Source organism: Strongylocentrotus purpuratus, unplaced genomic scaffold (genome assembly GCF_000002235.5).
Source record: "Strongylocentrotus purpuratus isolate Spur 01 unplaced genomic scaffold, Spur_5.0 spur5_scaffold_7, whole genome shotgun sequence".
In the NCBI taxonomy this organism is placed as follows: Eukaryota; Metazoa; Echinodermata; class Echinoidea; order Camarodonta; family Strongylocentrotidae; genus Strongylocentrotus; species Strongylocentrotus purpuratus.
In genome coordinates, this window is record NW_022145613.1 from 8,552,061 (window position 1) to 8,579,251 (window position 27,191).

Here is a 27,191-nt window from a genome sequence, read left to right on the forward strand (position 1 = left end):
AAATTGTTTTTGTCCTTTATAATTCCTATTTCAGAAGATGACACCTGCTACTCCACCTCCACCTACAAGTGATGGACAGCCAGAGAATGTCAAGGTACATGACCAACTTATGTGTTAATCTTGAAAAAAGAAAACAATAGTGTACAGTGCCGTTGAACCTAGTCAGACGAGTCTTTGAGAGCCGTGTTTGTCCTGGGTTCTGAAAAGATTTATATACTTCACAACACACACATTGTGTTAGGAGGGTCAATTTGTAAAATTAAAATGTACAACCCAGATAGTTTTTCAGGAAGTAATTTAGTTTCATGACTCCACTCATTCATAGTGGTACCATAACCATTATTTTACTTCAATCAAAATGAATCAAAGAATGTAATAGTGAAATCATTATTTTTGTTGTTTGTTACATTACAATCTAAGTGATTGGTACTGAAAATTGTTTTTGTCCTTTATAATTCCTATTTCAGAAGATGACACCTGCTACTCCACCTCCACCTACAAGTGATGGACAGCCAGAGAATGTCAAGGTACATGACCAACTTATGTGTTAATCTTGAAAAAAGAAAACAATAGTGTACAGTGCCGTTGAACCTAGTCAGACGAGTCTTTGAGAGCCGTGTTTGTCCTGGGTTCTGAAAAGATTTATATACTTCACAACACACACATTGTGTTAGGAGGGTCAATTTGTAAAATTAAAATGTACAACCCAGATAGTTTTTCAGGAAGTAATTTAGTTTCATGACTCCACTCATTCATAGTGGTACCATAACCATTATTTTACTTCAATCAAAATGAATCAAAGAATGTAATAGTGAAATCATTATTTTTGTTGTTTGTTACATTACAATCTAAGTGATTGGTACTGAAAATTGTTTTTGTCCTTTATAATTCCTATTTCAGAAGATGACACCTGCTACTCCACCTCCACCTACAAGTGATGGACAGCCAGAGAATGTCAAGGTACATGACCAACTTATGTGTTAATCTTGAAAAAAGAAAACAATAGTGTACAGTGCCGTTGAACCTAGTCAGACGAGTCTTTGAGAGCCGTGTTTGTCCTGGGTTCTGAAAAGATTTATATACTTCACGACACACACATTGTGTTTGGAGGGTCAATTTGTAAAATTTAAATGTACAACCCAGATAGTTTTTCAGTAAGTTATTTAGTTTCATGCCTCCACTCATCCATAGTGGTACCATAACCATTATTTTACTTCAATCAAAATGAATCAAAGAATGTAATAGTGAAATCATTATTTTTGTTGTTTCTTACATTAAAATCTAAGTGATTGGTACTGAAAATTGTTTTTGTCCTTTATAATTCCTATTTCAGAAGATGACACCTGCTACTCCACCTCCACCTACAAGTGATGGACAGCCAGAGAATGTCAAGGTACATGAACACCCAAATGTTTCTATTACTTTAATGGTTATACTGTAAATGACTCTTTGTTTTAACATTGTATATTCTCTCATCTTTCAGAAATCAATAGCCTCTAGCTGTTCAAGTTCGGCATTAGAAGGGACAGATACACTGGTAGGTTTAATGAATCCTAAGGCATGTTTCCTTGATCCGTCTTAGGATCCGTCTGTACGTACAAACATATGTCTGCCCATTCGTACTTCTGTTCGTTTTTTTTTTTTTTTTGTCATTCTCGCAATAACTTTAAGACTTGAAACTTTGTTCAGGTATGCATATAGAAATCACTGTGATTCATGAAAATTGGGGTCATGAGGTCAAAGTTCAAAGGTCACAGAGATCATTGGATATCGGTGATAACTCAATGGTTTGACATAGCAACTTTAAATTTTGGTTCTGTATGCGTATAGGATACACAATGTTGTGAGTAAATTTTGAGGGTGATTTGGACAAAGGCCATAGAGATTATTTAACACATGAATTAGTTCCTACTTGCAATAACGAAATGGCAAATTATTGTCCGATTAAGATCAAATGCAAATGGGAAGCACAGTGATCTGTTAACATTTTTGGTTCATTATGCTAAATATCAAAGGTCATTGAAAGCAATATGACTGAAATATCATGCAAAACTACCATGTGTATAAACTCGAATATGTATTTCACCCGAAATGTCAGCAGGCTACTAAATGGAGATGTAACGCACACTTTATTTCTTGTTCTTTAACCCATTCAGGATGAATGAACACATTTTGTGCTTTGGTTCAATAACTTTATGATTCAAGGCTCTAAAAAATACAGACATCCATGAGCAGAAGTAGAACAAAAATCTACACAAAATCTGACCAATGTTATTGTGTAACCATTAGTCGTTCGATGTAGAGAATTTTTAAAAATAGAATAATCACTAAAATTGGCAACACAATAATCAGTTAGAAGTCACTATTTTTCTACATCAATTGGCAACTTCTGACTTTTAAACACATTTTTCAACAATCGAGATTCAATTTGACCGATATATTGTAATAATTGGATTTAAAAATCTAATGTTGCCAATTTTAGGAAGAAATAGTGGTTGAATATGATCTAAAATTATTCCTGTCTTGAATGGGTTAACAGCATGATCAGTGCATGTACAAGAAGATCATGAAGAAAATGAGAATCAAAAGTCATCATCCTTAAAAGGATATGTGTGGGTTGTGTGATAACTACACCAATGCTGTAGGACTACATTGTACACAAGGATTTGCTTCATATAATTCACAGGGGTGAAATTGCCGAAGTCAGACAAATAAAAGCCCAGTCCAAACAAGAAGCTAAGACAAATGACAAAAAAGAGGTGCCACATTCGACTTGCAGCAAGTAATTTTTAAAGGAACATTTCTGTGACATTGTTTATGAGGAGACAACTCACATTGTCGTTCATGTTGGAACAAACAATTTGAAGAGTGGACTCTGGGAAAGAGACGCACATGATTATGTTACACTTATAAACACACTGAGAGAATTATTTAGAAGTGCTTGGATTACATTTTCTGCTATTTTGCCGCGATGGGACAGTAATAAACTATACTATTCACAGGAGTGAAACAAGAACTTAAGACAAATGACAAAAAAAGATGTGCCATATTCGACTTTTCTTACCAAAAACAAACAGCTAGGTCTGAAGGTGATAGCAATGGTTACTGTTATTTCTCCAATGAGTCCGTAACCAAGAGAGTATCGTGCAAAGATAGCGTCATACCTGCTTGACTATCTGCATGAAGTTGATGACAATGGCGACATTTGGTCCTGAATCTCCAAGAGTATGCTGCTGAACCATTACTAGTATGGGAAACTGTTGATTCAGCTGGAAGGAAGCTTGGACGAGAATTGCACATGCCATGGAACAAAAAAATCAGAGTCTGCAACAATGCTGGCAGTAATTAGAACTGAAGCATTTGGGCCACATGCACATCCACAGCTCACAGGCAGGTTGTCCTCAGGAATCCAAAGCCTACATTAAGCAGATTTATCTGAGAGCTTACAAAGGTAATAGGTTTAATATTCCATTCAAAAAATCTGCTTGGAGTATCTAAATGTGCCTCAAATGCAGATGATGACCTATGGTGGCAGCCCTCTCAAGTATTAGGAGTTTTAGAGGGCATTCGAGAACTTGATCGACTGTCCAGTATTCCAGATAGTGCCAAGCTAACCCACCTACTCCACTACTGTGAATTTTTCCTACTTGTAGACCTCTTATGGGACAACAGGTCTGCATGCTAGCAATGATTCTCTCTCACTGATTCTTCTCATCTCGGCTCTGAGGCTCACTCTTCAAGATAATGTTGTCATGAACAGTGAGTGTGACTCGATGCATGCCACTGACAATGGGCATGTATGGCTGTGATGGGGGTATGGATAGCGGGATCGCATCTCCATCGACCACCCCATTGTCGATGAGAGGGCCTACTCCCTGGTATCGGCGGCGGGTGATGAGGGCATCAACAAATTGCCGAATGATGAAATCAAGACGGCCAGCCATGGGTTCATCTTCACCCACACGCCCCTACCAAGAGACCACACGCCAGGCTCTGTGGGGAGGAAGCGACCGATGGAAGAGCCCCGAACTAGCGGTAGCGATGTCGACAGGGTCCTGGACGCCATGGCAGCCATGGAAAGGAGGTTCTCAACCGAGGTGAGCTCGCTCCGGGAGGAGGTGAAGACACTCCAACATTCTGTGGAGCAGCTTTGCAACCAAACCGAACAGAACAGCGGCGAGGCCCGTATATTTACGGAGGATGTTCAACTGGACATCGTGAAAGGTGTCAACCATTTATCGGGACTCATTCAATTAAGACAGGAGAAGATACACAAGGCATCGTGTATCTTGCAGGATTTGTTGTCAGCTCCTCGGCCCGCTTCAAGTAATTAGTCTCTAAACTGTGCCATTTATTTGGATATTACTTTTCCGGATTATTTTCATCAGATGTTTTACTCTCTGTCCCTTTTTTTCTTCTGAATTGTTTGATGGAGATTAATCATTCAACCTGTTAAGGCGTCCAGCGTACGATGTGATTGAGATGTTTTAAACTTTAAATCAATTTTTGTGCATATAGTTAGCGGCCGCGTATTGTTTTTGATATCTTACACGGTTTCACCCGTATTGTTGAGAAGTTGTTGAGACTAAAGATTTTTTCACACGGTAATATGCATGAGCAAATTACCGAATTCAATAGGCCAGTTTCGGCGGTTACGTAATGCACGGTTACTGTAACCAGGTGGGTCAAGCTTTTGTCAAACCACCATTTTTAATCTGTGCGTTGTGTATTAGACCGATGGTTCTTGCCGTTAAATTTCATTAATAATTTTCTATCGACGCCGCGTTTGTATATTTGGATTTCTGTTTTTGAAGGAAATGTCTTCCAACTTGACGTTCAGCAAGTAGAATATCAAGCAGCTGCGAGATTTTCTTCGAAACAGAGGAGTTTTGTGCATGGGATACAACAAGGAAAGACTTGTAAGATTAGCGTCTGCGGTAGCGGACATTAGCCTGCCTGTCGACCCGGTCCTATCAGGCCCGTCTCACTCTGACACTACTGTGCTTTGAAAACTGCAACGTACATGTTTTTTGTTCAGTAAACCAACAGAACTCCCCAGGTACACTTCTAAGTTTGACGATATTCCAGACTTTGGAATCTATGACGTTTTTAATTATTTAGTAGAAAATAGAGCAGACTATAAGCTTTCAAGAGTTTTGAGGACTTTCATCTTTTTGCCGATAGAAATGTGGAGAAGCTCGAGTACAATCCCCTCTCTGCAGATAGCGACTTGTGTGTTTTTAGAGCACAGGTCAAACCAACGCAAAAAGACAAAACATATCTGAACAAAGCAACATATTCTTCCTGGCTAATTATGACAAAGGAGCTCAGTGAAATAAGCATTGCTTATTGTGAATGTCCTGGAGGTTAAGTAAACTCTAAATGGTAGTAAAGGCTTGTCAGTAACTTGGTAAATAACATTAACAAGCGAGGTATAAGACAAGGAAATTTTCAGATTAGATTTGTCAAAAACAAAGTCTGTATGACATTGAGATCTGAGCTTAATCCCGTTTTGATCAGTGGAAGGCCTGAAGGTTCTATGAAAACTTGTGACTATATTTTGGGATATAGCCAGGCTACAAAAGAAATGTACAAACAACATGCTGAATGCTACTACAAGCTGATTTGTAGTCGTTATAATGTACGTGGGTAAATTTGACACCATACATGATCAAATTTATTGACTATGACAGATACTTTAAATGCATAATCTCCTTTTATATATATATATATATATATATATATATATATATATATTAGCGTGGATGGTACCTTTGGGAGACAATAGGGGGTTTGAGCAGGTATATTACGGAGACAAAATGAATAGGGAGACAATTTTGTGTCTCCCTAACGTTTCAGCATGTATTTTACGTACTTTCCAAACAGATCAGCTCAGTTCAACACATATCGGTTGCATCCGTTTTTCCCCGCTTGTTTCATAGCCTGGTCCATTATATTGAGGGGGTCAATAAATTGCAGATAATCAAAGGGACATTTTGTCTCCCTATATTTGGCGTAGTTACAAAACTACATTGTGGAGACTTCATGTTTTTTCTTAATTACTAAAAAACTAGGCTCTATATTTTCATTATATTACATGTGGGGGTCTTTTTTTCGTATTTGTGAGAAACTGACACAGAATTTAAAAAAAGTTTTGGCTCCATGTTAAATATACACCCCTTTTGGAACAAAATTTTGTCAAAAAATCGTGACGTCATCACCCCCATATATCAGTGCATACTAAATGCACGTACATGCAATGTGCATGTGCTGCGCTGTCATGTCGATGTACCAGAGGCTACTGATGATGTGATGTCTTCTATCACAACGAGATCAGAGGAGCGGACCCCTATTCGCTGCAAAACATCCTGCAAGACGAGAAGAGTGCTTCTTAAAAGGTAAAATTGTATTGCCTCTTTTCTAGTTCTGACCTTAGTTTATAAGTTATGACAGGAAGTACGATAGTTTACTTTTTTCCCCTTATTTCCCCCCCCAACTTTCAACTCACACTCACAGAAACTTCCATATGTGGGACTGTGTTCAACATGGTTGAAACCCCGGCTCTGAGGCTCTGTGCCACATTATTCTGACTCTGAGACAACAACGTAGTCTGGTAGTCATGTGTTGAGAAAACTATTCCTTTTTTTTTATGTATGCCCAGATTTCTGTTAAGCTGGACAAACTAGTAGTAGTACTGGCTATAGTATATCGTGGTTTAGGTCCTAGCTGGGCCTGGCCTGGAGGACTCCTATTTTCACAGCACCAAACTTACGGCAATTTCGATGGATTTCTCGGTCTACTAATCTTGAATGGATTTCCTTTGTTTACGATGCGAAACTCTATTTAAAAGCGGTGATTTCTTGGGTTTTCTTTCCACCACGCGTTTTCCCATAGACTTTCTAGAAACAATAATCACAGTGTCGGACAAGAATCACGGAAACATAGCTAGAATCTAGAGTCTAGAGCAGAGCGTTTCAAATTTTATAATCGCAATAGCAAGATGACAAAAACACATAAATTGCTTCCACACATCATCAGTAAAATCAAAAACTGTATACTATTAAGACAGTTGAATAATTCCACTCTCTTTACTTACTCGTGAAATAAGGCTCTGCCCTGTACAAACCTATGTATAGCGCCTTCCATAGAGTTGTACAGGGCGGAGCCTAATATCACGAGTAATTAAAGAGAGATGAACTTCGCCAACTCTCTTTACTTACTCGTGAAATATGGCTCCGCCCTGTACAAACCTATGTAGCATGTTCCATAGGTTTGTACAGGGCGGAGCCTTTTTTCACGAGTAAGTAAAGAGAGTTGGCGAAGTTCATCTCTCTTTAATTACTCGTGATATTAGGCTCCGCCCTGTACAAACCTATGTAGCGTCTTCCATAGGTTTGTACAGGGCGGAGCCTTATTTCACGAGTAAGTAAAGAGAGTTGAAAATTTATTTTTCATAATTACTTGATAATTATGCAGTTTATTTTGTTTGGGCGGTTCTTGCTGTAGTATTCTGACGAAATAAATCCAATCTCATATTTATTTAGATTTATTTCGTCATAGGAGTTTATAGGAATATGGAAAATATTCCTATATCTCCGCTGACGAAATAAATCCAATCTCATATTTATTTAGGTTTATTTCGTCAGAGGAGTTTGGGAATGAAACATTTTAAGAATTTTCGTTCTGACGAAAAAAACCCCAATATTCCCAAAAAGAGAAGTAATCTTTGTTAGTTTGTGGAAGCAGACACGCGACGGAGTGCAGATTCATATCGGTCGCGATTTGACTTGTTAGCTGGTTGGAAGTTGTCCGGTTCGAACTGTCCCTCAGAGCCTAATTTCACGATAATGCCGTAGTACTGAGCAGAGTTGTAGAGAAAATGAGAAGCTTTGCTCTGCCTTGAGTTTGACATGTTTGAGTTTGATGAAAATTGACTTGTATGATTATGTCAAATCGTCAAATCGATGCTTGTTTTCTCACCCATACTTAAACTGTTATTGTTAAGTTACTACTAGTCCAAGAGAACTCTAGATAGAGACATTTACATTAACATTTGGACGTTTTTTTTTAACATGTCATACCTTGAGTCCATAGACCGTCCATACCTATACTAGTATACTATGTGTAAAATACTTTGTATCTTACACATACATACGGCCACACACGCGAAAGTGCCTCTGTTCTTTACGCTAGCATCTGGTCATTTCCAATGACAACGCATTGTCAACTGGGTCAAAGTGAATTCGCTCATACCCCTCAAGCAATCAATTCCAAGCCAAACGAAAAAAATAACGCATGGCGGCAATGTGATTGTTCTGTGCTGCACACTAACTGAATAGGAGGCCCAGCCTGTGCTAGATCGATAAATCTATCACTATCATTGCCTCGACATCATAATTTGTATTTTTGGTGGTCGGCTGCTTCTAGCGATAGATGCGAACGATACACTGGGCAGTACGGGCCGAAAGAGCTCGGGTGATAGGGATACATGTATATCACTTACGGAATCAAGTCGATTTCCAACCATAAAATGCCATATTTTGGCACTTGGAATCAACTGTATGGTGCAATAAATATATTTTGGGCTACTATAATAGTTAAACTCATCGATCTCGTGTCTTGCTTGAATGTTATTCCATAACCACGGCGATTTTGCAGATTTTCATAGCATTTTCCATCACTCGTTTTCGTTTATCGCGAGATTTTTTCTTCAGATTTCGTTATAACGTGCATCTCTATGGCGGTAATAGTTTCCGCCATAGAGATGCATGTTATAATATGTTAAAAATGTTACGACCTTGTCTTTGCCGTTTGACAAGGCCATCACAGCTGAAAAATGAGATTAATCGTGTTTAGTCTTGTTTCAGCCACAAAGGTTTGTCAAGAGGCTTACATTGTCCAAAGATCAGGCAGTCAATTTTGATTCGAAGCTCGAGCAGATTAAAGCTAAGTCATATTCCCTCTTTTCGCTTTTGATGTTTTAATTGTTATTGCAAGTTTGTTTTGTTTTGCATGCCCATTGACGCATTATTTTAGTTTATTACCTGTTAGTAGAATTAGAAGACTTTTAATTATTAGATTTCGTCTTTTTCCCGTTTTCTCATTTCATTTTTCAGATTTTAGTACCAGATTATTTTAACATGTCTACATGTATGTACAGGCAAGCGCTAGTTAATAATCATATCAATAATCATAAACCTGTTGGAGTTATTCTAACTTCTAATCATCATGATCTTGAACAAATCAAACATTGGTCTTCTGTTTATCGATTTGATTATGTAGTTTGTTTCTATGATGGTGTTTATTTTATTTTTTATTTTAATGGTTCTGAATTCTATACTTATGAATACTTTGTAAGATGTGTTATGGGGCTATGGGGGGTAACTTTTTATTCATAAATCATGATCCAAGTGTAGGGGCATATTGGTAAATTCAGGGGTTTTTCCCTCAGGGTATAATTTTTTTTTTCTTTCTTTTCTTTTTGCAGTTCTTATCCTTTTTTTTTAGTTTCCTTTTTCATCCCAATTTTTTTTTTTTTTTTATATTCCCGTTTCTTTTTTTTTTCTCCAGTCTTTCTTTTTTTTTTTTTTTTTTTTTTTTAGATATTCCTATCTTGTAATGTTTTCATCCTATTTTTAGTTCATTATTTCCCTCTACCTTTCTTTCTTTTTATTTCTTCTTTCTTTTTTTTTCTTTCTTTCGTTTTCCTTTTTTCTGTTCTTTTCTGTCTTTTCCCCTTTCTTCTTCCTCTTATATTTGGTGCGAACGTACACATCTTTTCACTCATTTTAGATTGACCTCAGGGTTCACGAGTGATCCCTGAGGTTACTCCAAAATGAGTGAAATGAAATGAGTGAACAAATATTCACTAAAAATCTACTCTAATCTCACTCTGAGTTCCATTCTTCTCTTCATTAAACCACTTCAAAGTAATGAGATTTTACCATATATTTTTGTTTACTTTTCATTATTCAAATCAGGTCTAGCATTTTTGAATTTGCATCATCTATGAATAAAATACATGTAATTTTGAAATAGCATGGACACAAATCTGACAAGGGAGGGGGGGGGGGGGGGGACGACGACATGTCCCCCACATTTTTCTGGCTTCCTAGTATCTTTATACGGAAATGATGACCGTCTTCAGACATTGATGAGTTTTTTGTCTGCGTTTGTCAGCAATTTCCTAGGCATGCAGGAAAGGTACCCCTGCCATGTACGCCCCTTCCACCCACTTTTCAGCTTTTTCGCGACTTGAGCGACTCTACAGCCGCTGTGTAGACTGGCAGCGGACAGGAAAACAAACAAACAAACAGGTACATGCAAGACAGTTCACCATAAATATAAATATATGATCTTGATTCTGTTGAGTGGTAGATGTGAGATGTCATCTTTTCTTTCCACTCTAGATTTAAAGATATCCTCCAGGATGTTCATGTTTGTCCACAGTCTTATTTGCTATACACGTCATAATCATCATCTTTCTCTACCTGAATTTGTCCTCCTCAATCGTGAAGAATTTCTGCTTTAACATGAATCTGGTCGAGCAGCAAACATCTTTTTATTTCCACTTCAAAATCTAGGATATCCTCCAGGATGTTCAAGTTTGTCCACATAGTCCTATTTGCTACACTCATCATAATCATCTTCCTTCTCCACCTTGAAAGACAGAGTCTGTTTTAGCGTGAATAGGGAGTGGTGGCGCGGTAGACCTGACCACTGCCTCCGCCGCCGCTCGAGTGAATGATGGTGGTGGAGGCGCTGCTGCTGGTGTCTCGTCTCGTTGATGCTCTTCCAGAGGGTGTCCCGAGGCTGGTGTGGAATGTTGGCCACACCACTTGTTTCTTCACAGCAGCCTTTCGTCATAAAATAGCCTCGGTGACGTCAATATCTTTGCCGCCTTCCTTGAGATCTACCGTCTCGATCTTTCCTAGGATCTCAAAGTCTGCAACGAATGTCATCTCCATGTCCAGCTCGAAATAGTCTATTCTTTTTATGACTGCAATAATATTGATTTCATTCTGGACCAAGTAGTTAGTTTGCAAAGACCCATCCAAGATCACCCCAGAGAGGGTAAGATCGTGGAGGGCAACCAGGACCCCAAACAAAATCAGTGTTATGTTCCATCTGCAGACATATTGTATGACTTCTCACCATGGCGATGAATCTTCCTACTGGAGATGGTCTGGGTTGACGGACGAGGCCAGGTTGATCTGCAGACAGTAGTTACATGTATTCTTGTTGGCGTACTGAAACAGGCAGTACATGGGGTTCAGGACTTCGTGGGACAGCATAAAAAACCAATCCCTAAAAATACCAAAACAAATACATTTTTAGATATCATAACTAAACAACAATTTGGGTTGGCAGAAGAGGTCAGATTAAACAGATCTATAATACCAAGTCCCAGACTTTAAATAAGTCTCAGGACAACAAGACCTATCCAAATAGCCAATGTCTGAAAATGACCCTAGTTGGGGTTACAAACAAAATAAAGATCATAATTTTCTTAATATGCTGTAGGTGTTGGAACAGGCAGTCATACATTGGCCAGCCAGCAGCCATCAGTGTCCAGCAGTAGGCAGCCACTGGTATCCAGCAGTAGGCCACTACAGAGTCAGACAATGCAGACCCAGAAAAGTATGTACAATCTGATAAAATTTTCTGCTTTAACATTTTTAAAGATGCATAATAATTGCAGTGCAGTTGCAGTTGCTGTAGGCAACAAAATGTTCATGTTAGCCAGCTTGAAGAGGAGCTGCTTATTAAAGAGATTCTGTACTTAAAAATTCAGGGTTCAAGACTCATTTGCAATATAAGAAAATAAAATAGTGCACCTTTTTAAATTCAATTGACACCCTGAAAATTAAACATTTGCCATGCTATGTCAATGCGCAAGCTAATATTACTCCGTGTAAGATTGCACATCAGAGTGTTTTTGTAGTTGAACTGACATTTTCTTTTTTGCATATTTCTTTTTTGGACTGTCTAGGTACAATGGTTGGTCAAAGAAGGAAGCGTATAAAGCCTGACAAAGAAGCAGAGATATATATCAGAAAACAGGAAGACAAACAAGGTTTTGTTGTCAAGGAAATTCCTCTGAAAGGTAAGGGGTTCTAATATCTTTGTTATTTGTTTGTTTTTGTTTTTATTGTACAGTGCTTGTTTAATGGTTAACACAACTACAATGATTCAATACATGTACCATGTATGTTCTCAATGGTCATGGGACACACGCTGCCAATTTTACCCGAAAATTCACCTTTTCATTGCATGGACCTGTCTTTTTCGACAGCTCCTCTCATGCATAAACACACCTTCCCAAACAGCTCCCTTTAGAAACTGGAAACATTTGACTGCATGCAGTAGACTGGTATGTGGGGCTCCGCCTTTTCGCATTCCTCAATTATTGCTTCGATAGTTGATTTAATAATTTTCCTGTACGCATTCTTGTATAATTCATAATTGGATCCACACATTTAGTTCTAGATTTGAAAGCTTTAAGCCCAATGTTAAATCCCTTTTGTTTAAACTTGCATTTGATTGATTTGTCTTTGAGTTATGTTCTTTTTTGGCATTTCAGTGCATTTTGAAAGCCTACATGTAGGTAGGGTGGATATACATACTTTAGCATAGCACCCATATTCATTAATATTTGGTGGAGGAGGCTAAACTTAAAAGTTGTATATGACACTGAAATTCCATAAAGTAATACTGTAGACTTTCAAATTTCCAAGCTGGAGGTAATGACAGATATGCCAATTCCTTGGCCTTGGCCTTTAACTTTTTACATTCAATGTTACACCAAAATGTTTCTCTACTTTTTTGCTACCTCCTTACCAAATTTCAACTTAATTGGTAATTCCTAGATGGTGAAAGTAGGATTTTCAGATAGAGTTCATTGACCTTTGACCTTTGACCCTGGGTGAATATGGCCAAAATTCCAACTTGCTCGCTGGTACGACAAGTGGTACCTTTGGACCAAGTATGATCAAAATTCATTCAGGATTTCTTGAGTCATCACGTAAACGAGGTAAAAGTAGTATTTTTTGATAAAGTTGATTGACCTTTGACCCTGGGTGGATCTGACCCAAAATCTAATCAGATCGTTGGCACGTCATGGGGTACCTTTGGGCCAAGTATGATCAAATCCATTCAGGAATTCTTGAGTTATCACGTAAACGAAAAATCCGGACAGACTTACGGAATGACGGACGGACGCACAGTGGGCCAGAATGAAAACAAACTGCGCCAAAACTATTTTTGTGCTTTACGTCAGTGCAGACAGCTCCTGTGCACTCAAGTGTAGTTTCTTTTTTCCCCATTGTCAATGCATTTTATCCCTATAGAAATGAGCTAAATTACACAAAACATTGCTGAACATTTATGTTTATAACACAAAAAGTTGCAAGTAGTACCAGCTAATAGCTAAAAGCCCATATGCAAAAATATTGGAATCTCACATTCACCATTTAAGACTTTTGGCACAGTTTGATTTCATTCTGACCCTCTGTAGGATGGACGGACGAACAACCCGAAAACATAAAGCCTCCGGCACCTTCCGTGCGGAGGCATAATAAAACATGAATTTCAATCTGACTGCTAGATTCAGTAACTCAACATCATTCCAAACATGTCAAATTTATTACAATTTCATACCTTTAAAATTCTCTAAAATTTGTTTTTTTATGTGGAACTGGCCATGATCAACATGAAAGTGCCCATGCTTAGTGTACAAAATATTTTCTGTGAGGCTCAACTATACATGTGCTTAATGTGCTCTCTTATTCCAGGAAGAGGAGTAGTGACTACAGAGGAATTTGACAATGGAGATTTCCTCTTGCAGTATCCAGGAAAACTACTACCTGAAAGTGTGGCTGAAGCTCTGGAGGAGGATGAAGGCCATCCAAGTGTTTTTCGGTATTTTTTCTCATTCAAGGGAAAAACCAGCTGGTGAGTCACTCTTGGAAATTAACTTCCATACAAACAAGAATGATATTTTCTTGCCCTATGCCTTAGGCAAGTGTTGACTATAGAAAAGAAAGAGTGAAGACGAAGGATGCTTAACTTTCTCCAGTATTACTAGCATAAAGCCTTGTTACCAAATGGGACACAGAAGTGTTTATTTTTTTTGCCAGGTTTATTCTGACTGCATGAAAAATGTGCTTTTGAAGGATAAGTCCTCCCTTAGAAAATTCACCTTTATGAAAAATTAGAAAAATCAGATGAACAGACACTTAAAAATCAATACAAATAGTTACATTTTATGCAATAACAAAAGTAGGCATTTTCTAGGGCAGAATGGAATTGCCCATAACTGTAGTAACAATCCTGCCAAGTTATTCTGCTTGAACCTTCTTCGTTAAAAAATTATGCTATTTTGATTAGGGGGGGGGGGGGACTTACTTTTTTTGTTGGGATTAGAATGACCCATGTACAAACATCTTACAAATTTGTTTTCCCCTCACTGGAAACCTCACTTCTATTTTCACTTTGAATTTTATAGATCCGTGGAGACTAATGATATGTCCTCCTTTTTCAGTTATGATGCCACAGAGGAAACAGAAAAGGGGCCTTCTTATGGAAGACTTGTAAATCATGGGGAGCCACATGAGCGCAACTGTAACATGAAGGTTATTTCTGTGGAAGATGTACCGTACTTGTGCCTTTTTGCCTCAGAGACCATAAGAGTTGGCAGTGAGCTACTTTATGATTATGGTTTACCAGATGCAAAGCTGCCATGGAAACATATGGTGAGTAGTTAAAGGGGACTTTTTTTATTTTGTTTTGTTTTGGGTTGTTTTTAAAGGAATACTCTTCATGGCAATGTAAACATAATTGTTATGCCTACGCTCACAGAAGGTGATGCCGGAGGCATTATGTTTTTGGGTGTTTCGTCCATACATCTGTACGTCCAAAGTCCGTCCTGTTTTCGTTGTGATAACTTAAGAACTGTTAGATGTATTGATTTTAATGTTGGGTCATATGGGACAATGATCTAATTAAATTGTGGTCATGAGGTCAAGGGTCAAAGATCACAGAGGTCTTTATACATGAAAATAACTTGTTGCGATAACTTGAAAATGGTATGACATAGAAATTTTAAACATAGATTATGTATGGCACTGGGAGGCAGACTGATCTGATCAGATTTGGGGTCATTAGGTCGAAGGCCACGGAGGTCATTGTTTACATGAAAATGGCACATTCACACGATTACTCAAGTACAATTTGATATATCAACTTTAATCGGAGATCATGTATATAAATGGAAGGCACATTTAAGGGAAGTAGGTTTTGGGGTCATTAGGTCAAAAGTCAAAGGTCATGTGGTCATTGTGTAAATGAAAATCGCTTGTTCTTGCGATAACTCGAGAATGGTTTAACATATCAACTTAGAAGTGAGATTATGTATGCACATACAAAGGGCAATAATCTGATAAGAATGGGGGTCATGAGGTCACAGATCAAAGGCAACAGAGATTGAATGCATGAAACTAGCCCCTGGTTCTTGGAATAACAGATAAACCATTTGACCTATAGTAGTATAGGAGAGGTCATTATTTGACAATTTCTTCAATAAGGCATGTAACATACTTCTGATTGCACGCAGCAGTTGAGTATCCATCTAGTTGTACAAGATGTACTGCATAATGAAAGTAACTAATAACTTGCTGCACAGCTGCAGAACAAATTTAAGAGAAAAACACAGATTTTTAAAAAGGTAAATTAAAGAACTGAGATAAAACATAAAAAATAGTGAGAGAGAAATGATAAACTCTTATAGATTAGTGAGAGTTGCACCTGTACTTCCTAATAAATTTCATGTGATTTGTGCAAAAAAAAAAGTATTTGCCCTATTTTAGATGAATTTTTTTCAACCTGACAGGGTGAATTAACTTCCACTTCCTAACAAACATTTTTGTAAATGCATTATAACTTGGGTACAGTCAATAAAATTCTGGTTTGAGTGAAAATTGGTTTCATGTGATTATTTATTTTTATTATAATTATTATTATTGTTATTATTCATTTATTTATTTATTTATTTATTTCTCACCAGGAGCAGCCCCCGTCTCCATCTAGCAGCCCACTTGATACTTCTCACCAGGAGCAGCCCCCGTCTCCATCTAGCAGCCCGCTTGATACTTCTCACCACGAGCAGCCCCTGTCTCCATCTAGCAGCCCACTTGATACTTCTCACCAGGAGCAGCCCCTGTCTCCATCTAGCAGCCCACTCGATACTTCTCACCAGGAGCAGCCCCCGTCTCCATCAAGCAGCCCACTTGATACTTCTCACCAGGAGCAGCCCCCGTCTCCATCTAGCAGCCCGCTTGATACTTCTCACCAGGAGCAGCCCCCGTCTCCATCTAGCAGCCCGCTTGATACTTCTCACCAGGAGCAGCCCCCGTCTCCATCTAGCAGCCCACTTGATACTTCTCACCAGGAGCAGCCCCCGTCTCCATCTAGCAGCCCACTTGATACTTCTCACCAGGAGCAGCCCCCGTCTCCATCTAGCAGCCCACTTGATACTTCTCACCAGGAGCAGCCCCCGTCTCCATCTAGCAGCCCACTTGATACTTCTCACCAGGAGCAGCCCCCGTCTCCATCTAGCAGCCCACTTGATACTTCTCACCAGGAGCAGCCCCCGTCTCCATCTAGCAGCCCGCTTGATACTTCTCACCAGGAGCAGCCCCCGTCTCCATCTAGCAGCCCGCTTGATACTTCTCACCAGGAGCAGCCCCCGTCTCCATCTAGCAGCCCGCTTGATACTTCTCACCAGGAGCAGCCCCCGTCTCCATCTAGCAGCCCGCTTGATACTTCTCACCAGGAGCAGCCCCCGTCTCCATCTAGCAGCCCGCTTGATACTTCTCACCAGGAGCAGCCCCTGTCTCCATCTAGCAGCCCACTTGATACCTTGTCTCAAATTGTCCCTGAATCACATTACTTGCGGATGCCAAATGTCAGTGGAAAATCTGGACATAAAATAACAGCTCGGTTTTCAAAACTAGACTGTTTAAATGAAGTTGACAGCTTCTCTGATTCAAGTGATAATTCTGTTTTAGACCCCACTTATGAATATGATCTTGAAAGTGAAAGTGAATCTCATGATTCTCTGCCTGAATGCATAGAAACTTCATCTGTCAATGAGGATGTGGCCTCTGGAGCCGAGTCCAATAAAGCTGAAAGTGTAATGTTTGAACTACCACAGAAGAAAGCCAAGAGAAATTACTCAAAGCCATCAAGAGTTTGCCCGTTCTGTCACAAGAGCTGTGGAGAGAAACTAACCAGACACATAACACAAGTGCACAAACATGAGAAAAGTGTGAAAGATGCTTTGAAGCTCCCAAAAAAGGAAAGAAATGTGGCCATGTCTGTATTCAAGAAACAGGGAATTCTCCATGCCAACCAAAATCAAATAAAAAAAAAGGACCCACAATACCAGAGAGAGCGAAAATGCAATACAAATGATAAAATGACTATTTGTGGGTTATGCAAAGGTTTTTATTCAAAACCTTACTTCAAACGGCATAAGAGGTATTGCAGAGGTGATACCGCTGCAGAAGCTTGTGCAGTGCCAGTATCCTTACTGATGTCAAATGTCCAAGTCAATGAGGATGTCTCTGAATTCACCACTGAAATATTGTCAAAGTTTCGTGATGATGAGATTGGTGAAGTCTGCAGAACTGATGAAGTCATTACCAACATAGGGCAACGATTGTGGAGTAAGGAAAGGAGCAAACGGGACAAAAGGTCCCAGGTTCGGAAATCTGTCATGGCTAGCATGCGCAGGCTAGCTTCACTATATGCATTATTCAAGCAGCAGCATGCAATCCATGGGAACTCAGTCCTTCAAAATGGAAATGCAGGAGACATGTTTGATAGGCTTCATTTTCATGCTCTAAGTGAAGCCATTACTGTGTACACTACTGGTGAAGAAAGTGGACAGTTAAAATCTGGTTTGAAATCTGGACTCTACTACCTTCTGAAATTAGCATGCAAAGTCACAAAAGCTACATATCTGTCAACAGGAGATGACAGAGGTGCCGAAGAAATTGACAAGTTCATCGCAGTCCTGGAACTGAATCACAGCTTTCTATTTGGAGATGCGACATATGCCATTAATAAGAATCGGCAAGTCAAGCTCAGAAAGCCGGATGCGTTGCCTCTTGAGGCTGACATGCAGAAGCTAAGGACATATTCTGTTGATGGAGTTCAGGAGATAGTCAGCGATGAATATCTTGTATGGGATATCCATAATTTCAAGAACCTACGAGACATGACTGTCTCCAGGCTAACATTGTTTAATGCTCGAAGAGGTGGGGAGCCGTGCAGGCTGAACCTGAGTGAATGGGAGGAGGCCAATGCAGATGTATGGATTGACAAGCAAAGAGCAGAGGACATAGATGATCCTCTAGAAAGGGACATGCTTCAAAATTTCAAAGTGGCGTATCAGACCGGGAAAGGAAACAATCACCTAGTTCCTGTTTTGTTTCCCAAAGATACAGTGGAAGCAATGCAACGTTTGTGCGACCCCGAAGTCAGGGAGATGGTTGGCATACCAAGTGATAACACATACGTCTTTGCATGCACACAGAAGTCGATGTCCCATGTCACAGGCTGGCATGCACTGAATAGCATATGCAAGGCAGCAGGCATCGTGAACAAGGCACAAATCAATGCCACTAAAAATAGACATAGAGTGAGCACAATGTACGCTGCCTTTGAGTTGCCCGAGGCCAAGAGAGCTTTGTTTTTCAAGCACATGGGACACTCAGGAATGATAAATGAGAATATTTATCAAACTCCATTGGCCATCCAGGAAGTAACGCAAGTTGGAAGTATTCTTCAACACATAGATTCTGGTAAGAGCATTTACTACTCTTTTGCATTGGTTTGGTCTTTATTTTCAATTTCAATTACCCATACATAACTACTCATCAGGGTATTTTATAAAGGGGTACTTTTTTGTTATTTTTAAAACAGTTAGTTAAATAGATTTGTTGTACATACACAGTATATCCCCTTCAATAATACAAATGCAATCTATAAATCCACATAAACTTTACATCGATAATACCAAGTCCCAGACTTTAAATAAGTCTCAGGACAACAAGACCTATCCAAATAGCCGATGTCTGAAAATGACCCTAGTTGGGGTTACAAACAAAATAAAGATCATAATTTTCTTAATATGCTGTAGGTGTTGGAACAGGCAGTCATACATTGGCCAGCCAGCAGCCATCAGTGTCCAGCAGTAGGCAGCCACTGGTATCCAGCAGTAGGCCACTACAGAGTCAGACAATGCAGACCCAGAAAAGTATGTACAATCTGATAAAATTTTCTGCTTTAACATTTTTAAAGATGCATAATAATTGCAGTGCAATTGTAGTTACTGTAGGCAACAGAATGTTCATGTTAGCCAGTGAAGATGGAAACAAAGTGACATACCAAAATACCTCACGTCTGCATGTATAATCTTCACAGAATACTTTTGAGTTAAATGTTTTTTTTTCCCCCAAAAGCAACAATACCAAATGCCATTTTTTTCTTTCATCTTAAAATGATAATTGAGTTGCATTTTATACAGTAAGGTTCATTATATTTTTCAGGCCAACGAAGAAGATGTGTGCCTTTTGTTGAGAGTCAGAGTGACAGTGATGACCCAAGTGAATCCGGCTATGCCGAGGAAGGAATGTACAGACTAGGCCTGCACATATATATAAATCAGTCATATGTTTGTGTCGAAAGGTCCTGAAGCTTTGTTTTCAAGTACATCTACATTGGAGACTGAGGCATACTAAATGAAATTAATTAACAAGCATTGAATCATGCCCAGAGCACTTCATATGTGTAAAATGCATGATCTCAGACTTTAAATAAGGCTAAAAATAACTAGCCTTTTTAATTCTTATATTTCTATAAAAAAATAAAAAAAATCTTGACATGCTGTAGGTGTTGGAACAGGCAGTCATACATTGGCCAGCCAGCAGCCATCAGTGTCCAGCAGTAGGCAGCCACTGGTATCCAGCAGAAGGCCACTACAGAGTCTGACACTTAACACCAAGAGAAGTATGTAAATTCAATTGAATTTTTAAAGTTTATTAGATAAGCGTAATAACAATGTTTATGCTTGCTATAGGCATTATGCAGAATGAGGACATGGTTACTCGTGTTGAAGAAAATAAATCCTCATGCCATAATAGTCCACCTTATAGAATGCTTTCAAGTTTAGTTATCTCTACTTCTCTAAAGCAATATCAAGGCTGTAATTTTCATTTTTCTTTGAATAGCCTTTTACCAGACAATGTTCTTTGCATTTTCCAGGCCGACGCAGAAGACCAGTGCCTTTTGTTGAGGAAAGTGAGAGTGACTGTGAAAACGCAAGTGAATCAGCTAATGCCAAGAAAGGTATGGATCTATTCTGCTAGTGTGAGTGATATAATCACATGACACTGTGATTAAAGGGACTGTACATTACTGGTTGAAGTGGGGATACATGTATTGAACATTCCTAAGTGAGATAAATACAAAAATAAATCTACAAAATAACCACTTATAAAGTAAACAATATTGCTTTCCTCATTAGTTATTTAAATTACACTACTTAATGGACTGTCAAACATACACATTTTCAGTTATTACTAGAGAAAATGGGTCGGCAAATCTTCGATATTTTCTCCGAGAAATAATATTTCTCGGATCCCGTCTCGGAATCGGCTCGGAAGCGATTACCGCCGAGCTCTCGGATCAGATCCGGATCGGATAACAGCATTAGTTTTGGACAGTCATTTTTTTATTCATGTAAGCTCCATCCTTTAGTGAATAAACTATGTTAAGGGTGTCAGCTACATATTTGCACACACTGAAACAGCAGCCATCTGTGTAAAACAGACATATCCCATGCATTGCTTTGATGACTTCTTTAAAAAGCTAACACTCACTTTGCATTTCATATTTGCTTGAAAAGTACAATTTCCTCAAGCAAAGGCAAATTTAGGGCTGTTCAAATTTTCTAGTTGTATGTACCTTTATATCCACTCGCTGCCAGTGTGTATTTGTTATGACTTTGGATTACTTTTATTGCAGCCCGCAACTACACAAGATGGAACAAAGCTCATTCAGAATTGGTTGCCAAGCATTTCAGTGACATCATTAAAGGAAAATCTTCAAGATCTATCCCAGGTTAGTTCGCCTTGTATTGTTTATAGAAGTGGCTTTGTGTGTGACAAAAATCAACGAAACAGACTTTGTCAGCTCAGTATATCTACAAAGCTGTGCTTAGGAGGGACTCGGAATACACTTTTTATGCCTCCGTCCGTCCGTACGTCGCGTTATCTGAAGAACCGATTGATGGATTCCTACCAAACTTTGGTCATGTATGTATCTTGCAGGGCCGATGAACTGATTAGATTTTGGGGTCACGAGGTCAAAGGTCAAAGGTCACAGGGCTCATTATGTATGCAAAAACAGCTCGTGATCGCGTTATCTCAAGAACCAATTGATGGATTCCTGCCAAACTGTGGTCATGTATGTATCTTGCAGAGCCGATGAACTGATCAGATTTGGGGTCACAAGGTCAAAGGTCACAGGGCTCATTATGTATGCAAAAACAGCTCGTGATCGCGGTATCTCAAGAACCGATCGATGGATTCCTGCCAAACTTTGGTCATGTATGTATCTTGCAGAGCCGATGAACTGATTAGATTTGGGGGTCACGAGGTCAAAGGTCAAAGGTCACAGGGCTCATTATGTATGCAAAAACAGCTCGTGATCGCGTTATCTCAGGAACCAATTGTTGGATTCCTGCCAAACTTAGGTCATGTATGTTTCTCGCAGAGCCGATGAACTGATTAGATTTTGGGGTCATGAGGTCAAGGTCAAAGGTCATGGGGCTCATTATGTATGCAAATAGCTTGTGATCGCATTATCATTTGAACAGATTGATGGATTCCTGCCAAACTTAGATCATGTATGTATCTTGCTTATCTTCCAATGAACTGAGTAGATTCTTGGGTCATGAGATCAAAGATCAAAGGGTCATATATGTATATGAGAAATTGGTTGTAATCACAATATTCTGAGAACCTGTTAATGGATTACAAGAAAATTGAATTTGAAAAATTTCTTCTGTTTTGGTTTGTAAACTTGCTCTATGACGGAGGCATCTTTCTCGACTGCGCGCAGTCGAAGTTCCATCTAGTTCCTACATGGGGGAGAGGGGGAGGGGCACGTGGGGCAAAAATAACATGTTTCTTTTGGGGGGGGGGGGCATCTGGTTGGATCACACATCCCAAGTTAAATGGGAATGTAGTGTTTTCACATGCCATTCTTGGTGTATTAATGATTGATTAGATTAGATTTACCATTTTTAAATTGAATGAATGCAATCTTCTATCAATATGATCAATAAGAGTGCATCTCAAAATTTGTATCTGTTTTATCAAATTACTATGTAGGGAAAAAAGAAGTTGAGACGTTTCTGAAAGAGTACCAGCTGAGGTTCACTTGGCAGGCAGTCCGCAACAAAGTAATGAACGAGCGGGTGAAATGGGCGTGCATTCTGGGGAAAAGAGCCGCAAGCTTTCAGTGAAGACTGGTACAAGCTGCTCGATGCTTTGCTGTAGCAAGAGTGAATAAGACGCAACTGTCTAATATCATATATGAGTGTCCATGGAGCTTGCTTTATTGAGCAGCACAATGATGGTGACTGATTTTCTTTGACTTATGGGATGTGAATCACATGCTGTTTTCACTGGAGTGTTCTGTTTTTTCATCGACTGGGACGAATACTTGACATAAAACTTTGGCTGATACAGCTAATTAGTACACGTAATTCTATGGAGATAAATCTCTAACGTTTTTTCCTTCGAGTTGTCTTAATATTCGAGTTACACAAGATCAGCATGTGCGGTTTCTACTGTATTTCATTCAATAAAGTTTGTATTCTTGGACTCACCAAACATTGTAGTGTTGTACATGTATAATTTATTATTCCTCAATATTTTGAGCTTCAGTATTTTAGGTGTCATAAAATGACACTTATACCTGGTTTTGTTTCAAATGTTTCTCTGATGCTTAGATTTTGTTTTGTTTTTAAATATTTGAAGAAATTGTAGTGTAATAGAACTTCTTGAGCCTTATTATATCAAGTTGTAAGAATGTCAGTTTATCTCTCTTTTTCCTATTCCTGGTTGCTTTTGGACTATTCAGAACTCTGGGAGCACTGCCATTACAATGTGAACACTATGCTGTTACAGAAAAGCATGTAAAAAGTATTGTTTTTCACAGGATGATGATGTATGTGTTTACCATGAAAAGGTTATCAAAATTGCAATTATCAGGTAAAAGTCTATACTTTTACAATATCTTTACTTTCTTAGGGTGGGAAAAATTTGCCAAATAACATGTTTAGGGTATCCTGAGACCGAAGTATAATTACTTATTAATGGTCTTTTTTGAAATTTCATGTGGTGGTCTTCACTTTATTTTATGACAGTGTCTCATAAAATGAAACTTGCATGTATACTTGGTTTTGTTTCAAATATTTCTCTGAAGTTTACATCAGAATATATTATGTAAATGATAATTATAATACCAATAATAATAGATAAAAAGAAACAAAATTGTAGTAGGGCCCCCTAAAAAATGTTACCCCCACAGGGCCCTTATGGGTGCGTCGTGTGTCGTCCATTGTGCGTAAACTTTGTACATTTTAATCTTCTTATCCAGAACCAATGATAGGATTCCAATCAAACTTGACAGGAATCATCCTCAGGGGTATAGGAACCAAAGTTGCTAAAATGGTGGGCATGGCCCCTAGGGGGCCCTGGGGGATGACGCCAAATGTAAAAAATATGTTAATTGTAAACATCTTCTTCTTAAGATCCAGAACTATGGTGTAAAGATACCTCTATTGATACAGAATGAAAGTTGTTCATGACATTTCTTTGGATAGCCCCTGAGGGGGTCCTGTGGGGATAACATGTTGGGGGGAACTACCAGGTGAAATGAGCATTTTTTCTACTTCTTTTAAATAAATGATTATATTTCATCCAAATGTGGTTGAAATCATTCTAAAGTGTAGGGGATCCATAGTTGCTTATAAATTACAATTCAGCCCCAGGGGCCCAGTTGAAGGTCCCCAAGAGTAATAAATTATGTAAATGCCAAACATCTACTCTAGATCCAGAAGTAAGCCATACCTGGTATTATGCTTACAGATGCCTCAATTTATGAAGAATACACATTGTTCATGACATTTATGTGGGTGGCCCCTGAGGGGCCAAGTGGGGGTAACTTGGGGGGGGGGGTGGCCTCCAGGAGAAACGAACATTTTCATATCTCCTGTGGGTGCCAGAGAGAACATGCGCCAGATGTGAATTGATCGACCTCGGGTGAACGTTGTGCCCCCCTAGGGCTCTTGTTTGTTTCAGATGCTTCTCTGTTAATGAGATTTTTTATTCTCTCTTACAATCTATTGTAAAAAGTTGCAATGTTATAAAACTTCTTTGTGTGTTAAGTTGAAATGGCATTTATATCAAGTTGTTAGAATGTTTCTCATGTTTGTAAATATGGAAATCCTGTTAATTCTGGTTGATGTTTGAGGATTCAGAAGCCCAGATGCACTGCCATTCACGATGTGGACAGTGCTGGTGTTTTTTTTCAAAGAAGGATGATGTATATGTTTATGTGAAAAGTTTATCAAAATTTGCAAATATCAAAGTAAAAGGCTATACAGTACAATGTACTTTAAAATTAGCGCTATCTTTTGAGGGTTGGAAAACCTGATCAAATAATATGTCATTAGAGTTTCCTTAGACTAAAGTACATGTATAATTTATTATTCACAGTCCATTTTGAATTAAGAAAGTGTGATGAGGCATTAGAAAATATGCATAAGGTATTTCATGAACGCAGGATATAATTCTGAAATTTCAGTCATTAGTACAGAATAAAGAACGGCCATTCCGACAATTTAACACCTTCTAAAATTCTGTTTTATCTGAAATTTAGGTCATTTGTTTTAACATAACATTCATATAGAAGTTTTAAATGTACAGGGGTCTCCTACACACCAGGAATCTCCTTGTTCCTATTGTATTATAGGAAAAGCTGAGCCGTACAAACATTTCGATGTTGTTATTGTATCTGTAACTTTTTAGTAAGATTATCTTAAGGGCATTTTCCATACATACTGGAAAGAAAATATTCAAAATAATTTGCAGAAAAGGTGGAAATATTGAATATTTGTAGAGCTGCACTATGCACATCACAAACCCTGTGTTGTTACTGCATTAAATTTAAAGATATACACAAATGTTTCACATCTTATGATTTAAAAGATATCCTTAGTAACATAAATACAGGGAAACCCCATTATAACGAGGTAGTCAGGACTATCAAATTTACCTCGTTATAAACGGCCAAATTCACAATTAACATTTAAATGAATAAGTGAATCGGGGTCAAAAGATTAGCCTCGTTATAACTGGTACCTCGTTATAAGTGAGCTCGTTATAACCGGGTTTCCCTGTACAATTTACCAACACCTTTTGGTTGAACCATGTTTGAGAAAGTTTGTGGCCAAAATCTTGTCATTTTTTTTTGTCCGTTTCTCATGAGCTTGTTTGATTGTGTGAATTATGTTTGTTTTGTTTTTCTAGTGGAGTATACAGGGGCGGCGGAACCAGGGCGGGGGGGGGGGGGGGGGGGGGGGGGGGTAGGGGGGGTAGGGGGATACCCCCCTTCCAACTCTCCCCCTGTAGTACATTTGATTATCTGGAAAGACAAAAACGTAGATAGCGGGGTGGGGTCGGGTTTATTACTGTATGCACCGGATTACGTAATTCTGATCCCTAAATTTGAAAAATCTCCCTGCTGTGGGAGGGGGGACACGCCCTCCCCCTGTAATACATTTGATTATCTGGAAAGACAAAAACATAGATAGCGGGTTGGGGCTGGTTTTGAAAACCTTATTACTTTATACACCAGATTACGTAATTCTGATCCACAAAATTGAAAAATCTCCCTGCCGTTTGAAGGAGACACCCCCGCCCCCCACGCTCGGTCGCTCCGCTCCCTCACGAAGTGCCCTTTTTAACATAATAGTGTCCCTTGGGGCCTTTGCCCCTCCCCCCCCCCACAAAAAATAAATGAATAAAAATAGTAATAAAATAAAATAAAAATAGGTTCCGTCGCCCTTGGGAGTATATAACGCTACTAAATGAAATATATAGCATCAATGCATCATCATTTAGAAGCAGAGAAGCTGCGTCAAGAAATACGGAAGATAAATGCACAAAAAATTCAAAATTGCCATTCAATGAATACAAAATATATTGTGCAAGGTTGCCTTCGTAAAGTACTTATTCCACTCGCAAGTGTCTGCTTATTGTACTTTGTCAAACTACACTGGAATGAAATATGATATAATAATTACATCAAATGAAATTTTGGACTTCATTGACATATGTTTGGTTTCATAACCATGAGCACAATAATCTAGGTCAGGAATCTGCGTTGAAAAATAAAACGGATGCAACCGATATGTGTTGAACTGAGCTGATCTGTTTGGAAAGTATGTAAAAGACATGCTGGAACGTTAGTGAGACAAACAATGTCTCCCTATTTATTTTGTCTCCGTGATAGTCCTGCTCAAACCACCAAAGGTCTCCCAAAGGTACCATCCACGCTAATTTAAAATCGCCCCCATCAATATATAATATATTGTGTAGAATTGTCTCCTAAATATACTTATTCCACTCGCAAGTGTCTACCTATTGTACTTTGTCAAACTACACTTGAATGAAGTATGATATAATAATTACATCAAATGAAATTCTGGACTTCAATGACATATGTTTGGTTTCATAACCATGAGCACAAAAATCTAGGTCAAGAATCTGCGTTAGAAAATAATAATACTAATAATAATAATAATGTTTGGAAAGTACGTAAAATACATGCTGAAACGTTAGGGAGACACAAAATTGTCTCCCTATTCATTTTGTCTCCGTAATATACCTGCTCAAACCCCCTATTGTCTCCCAAAGGTACCATCCACGATAATAATACTAATACATGCGATTTATACCGCGCTCGCATCCCCTTTGTAGAGTGCTCAAGGCGCACATATATTACCCCCTGATCATCAGGTACATTGCAAACCCGCCCAATTATCTTGAGCA

At 38.7% G+C, this 27,191-nt stretch overlaps 1 protein-coding gene and 1 long non-coding RNA gene across 2 annotated transcripts; both read left to right on the plus strand.

Moving 5' to 3' along the window:
- The first annotated feature begins 5,723 nt into the window (after positions 1 to 5,723).
- On the plus strand, positions 5,724 to 9,477 carry LOC115919829. Its single transcript, XR_004062030.1, has 2 exons — positions 5,724 to 6,398; positions 9,117 to 9,477. It is a non-coding gene; the product is annotated as an uncharacterized LOC115919829 (long non-coding RNA).
- A 2,037-nt stretch (positions 9,478 to 11,514) lies between these two features.
- LOC100893887 lies at positions 11,515 to 25,317 on the plus strand. Its single transcript, XM_030974230.1, has 10 exons — positions 11,515 to 11,640; positions 11,993 to 12,106; positions 13,794 to 13,953; positions 14,543 to 14,753; positions 16,064 to 18,866; positions 19,205 to 19,321; positions 19,957 to 20,073; positions 20,329 to 20,412; positions 21,091 to 21,186; positions 22,461 to 25,317. Exons 1-10 carry the CDS (start codon positions 11,625 to 11,627, stop codon positions 22,592 to 22,594), a joined length of 3,852 nt encoding a protein of 1,283 aa, XP_030830090.1. The 5' UTR covers positions 11,515 to 11,624; the 3' UTR covers positions 22,595 to 25,317.
- The last annotated feature ends 1,874 nt before the right edge of the window (positions 25,318 to 27,191 follow it).

Excerpts from the sequence above, each read along its gene's own strand:
- LOC100893887 (XM_030974230.1), top strand. Across the intron at positions 20,074-20,328 it reads GACACTTAACACCAAGAGAA|GCCGACGCAGAAGACCAGTG; the intron begins GTATGTAAATTC and ends TGCATTTTCCAG. Across the intron at positions 21,187-22,460 it reads ATCTTCAAGATCTATCCCAG|GGAAAAAAGAAGTTGAGACG; the intron begins GTTAGTTCGCCT and ends ATTACTATGTAG.